Here is a 1,086-nt window from a genome sequence, read left to right on the forward strand (position 1 = left end):
TTTAGTATTTACTTTAATAAAGCTGCTGTCACTAGCAAATGCAACATTTAAATGTTGGCTCACATACTCTACTTTTTGTACTTGTGGGGATGTGACAGATGTCTTTTTGTGCACCAGCCCAAATAAACATACAAAACCCAAAACACCCTATAAGAAGAGAGACAGCTGGTAATTTATCTAAATTATCTAGGGCAGATGTACCTCTGCCAGAAAGCAGACAGATGAGAAGAGGACACATCTTTTAGTGGGATTTGCTTTCTCAAGTTAATTATCAGTTTTTCTTACTACATATCCACAGTACCAAACAAAACCTGATACATCCTGTAATATGCTGTTTGACAACCATGGCTTGCAAAGGTTAAATTATCTCTATTTTTCAACAGTATTTTAATAGAATGTTGGAAGAAGATTCATTAGGTGTACTATCAAACAAATTTCAAATATAAATTAATAAAGCCTAAATATATGATGAAACATGAGTGACTGATGTCATGATAGTATATATCTTCTTTCATAGTAGATTTCAGTCTTGAATAATATGGTCTAAATTTATTTCTTTTTAAGGTATTAGACTTTTTTCCTTGTTGGGGCAATTAATTTTTCTTGTGCTTTTTGCTGGTAATGACTTCCTATTCAATGGTTTATTAAGAGTTACAATACCTGAGCAAATACTATACCTTCTAATACATACTAATTATACCTCACACTTTAAATTTGTATGGATCATATATCCTAATCTTAACCAGAAGTGCAGAGGCATACCTGAAGGAGTATTTTCATTTATAATTTGTTTCTTTATTATAAATTCACAGGTGATTCATTCCATCATAGTAGAGTGTGAAAATCATCAGTCAAGGAACAGAACTGCTCAGAAGTAACATTCTATGGATTTAATATAATCCACTGGTTGGCATACAGCAACAAAAGAATTTTCACTCTCCCCTTAAATATGTATTTCATTGTTTGTACTAGCAGAAGGCACCAAATGTCCATCGTTACGTAAGGGCTCTAAGTCTGCTTCATTTATGATTTTTCTTCCATTTTCTGATGCCTTCATATCTTTTTTATTTTTTTTCTTCATAGTGA

General features: G+C 32.1%; 1 protein-coding gene across 1 annotated transcript in view; it reads right to left on the bottom strand.

The window, feature by feature from the left end:
- Positions 1-943: 943 nt before the first annotated feature.
- The window catches only part of LOC101628420 (solute carrier organic anion transporter family member 1B3), a 38,402-nt gene continuing 38,259 nt past the window's right edge, over positions 944-1,086 (bottom strand). The window contains 1 exon segment of the mRNA XM_004693131.1: positions 944-1,075. Within this exon segment, the coding sequence (XP_004693188.1) occupies positions 944-1,075 (132 nt within the window).

This window comes from Condylura cristata, unplaced genomic scaffold (genome assembly GCF_000260355.1).
Source record: "Condylura cristata isolate star-nosed mole 26May11 unplaced genomic scaffold, ConCri1.0 scaffold00036, whole genome shotgun sequence".
In the NCBI taxonomy this organism is placed as follows: domain Eukaryota; kingdom Metazoa; phylum Chordata; class Mammalia; order Eulipotyphla; family Talpidae; genus Condylura; species Condylura cristata.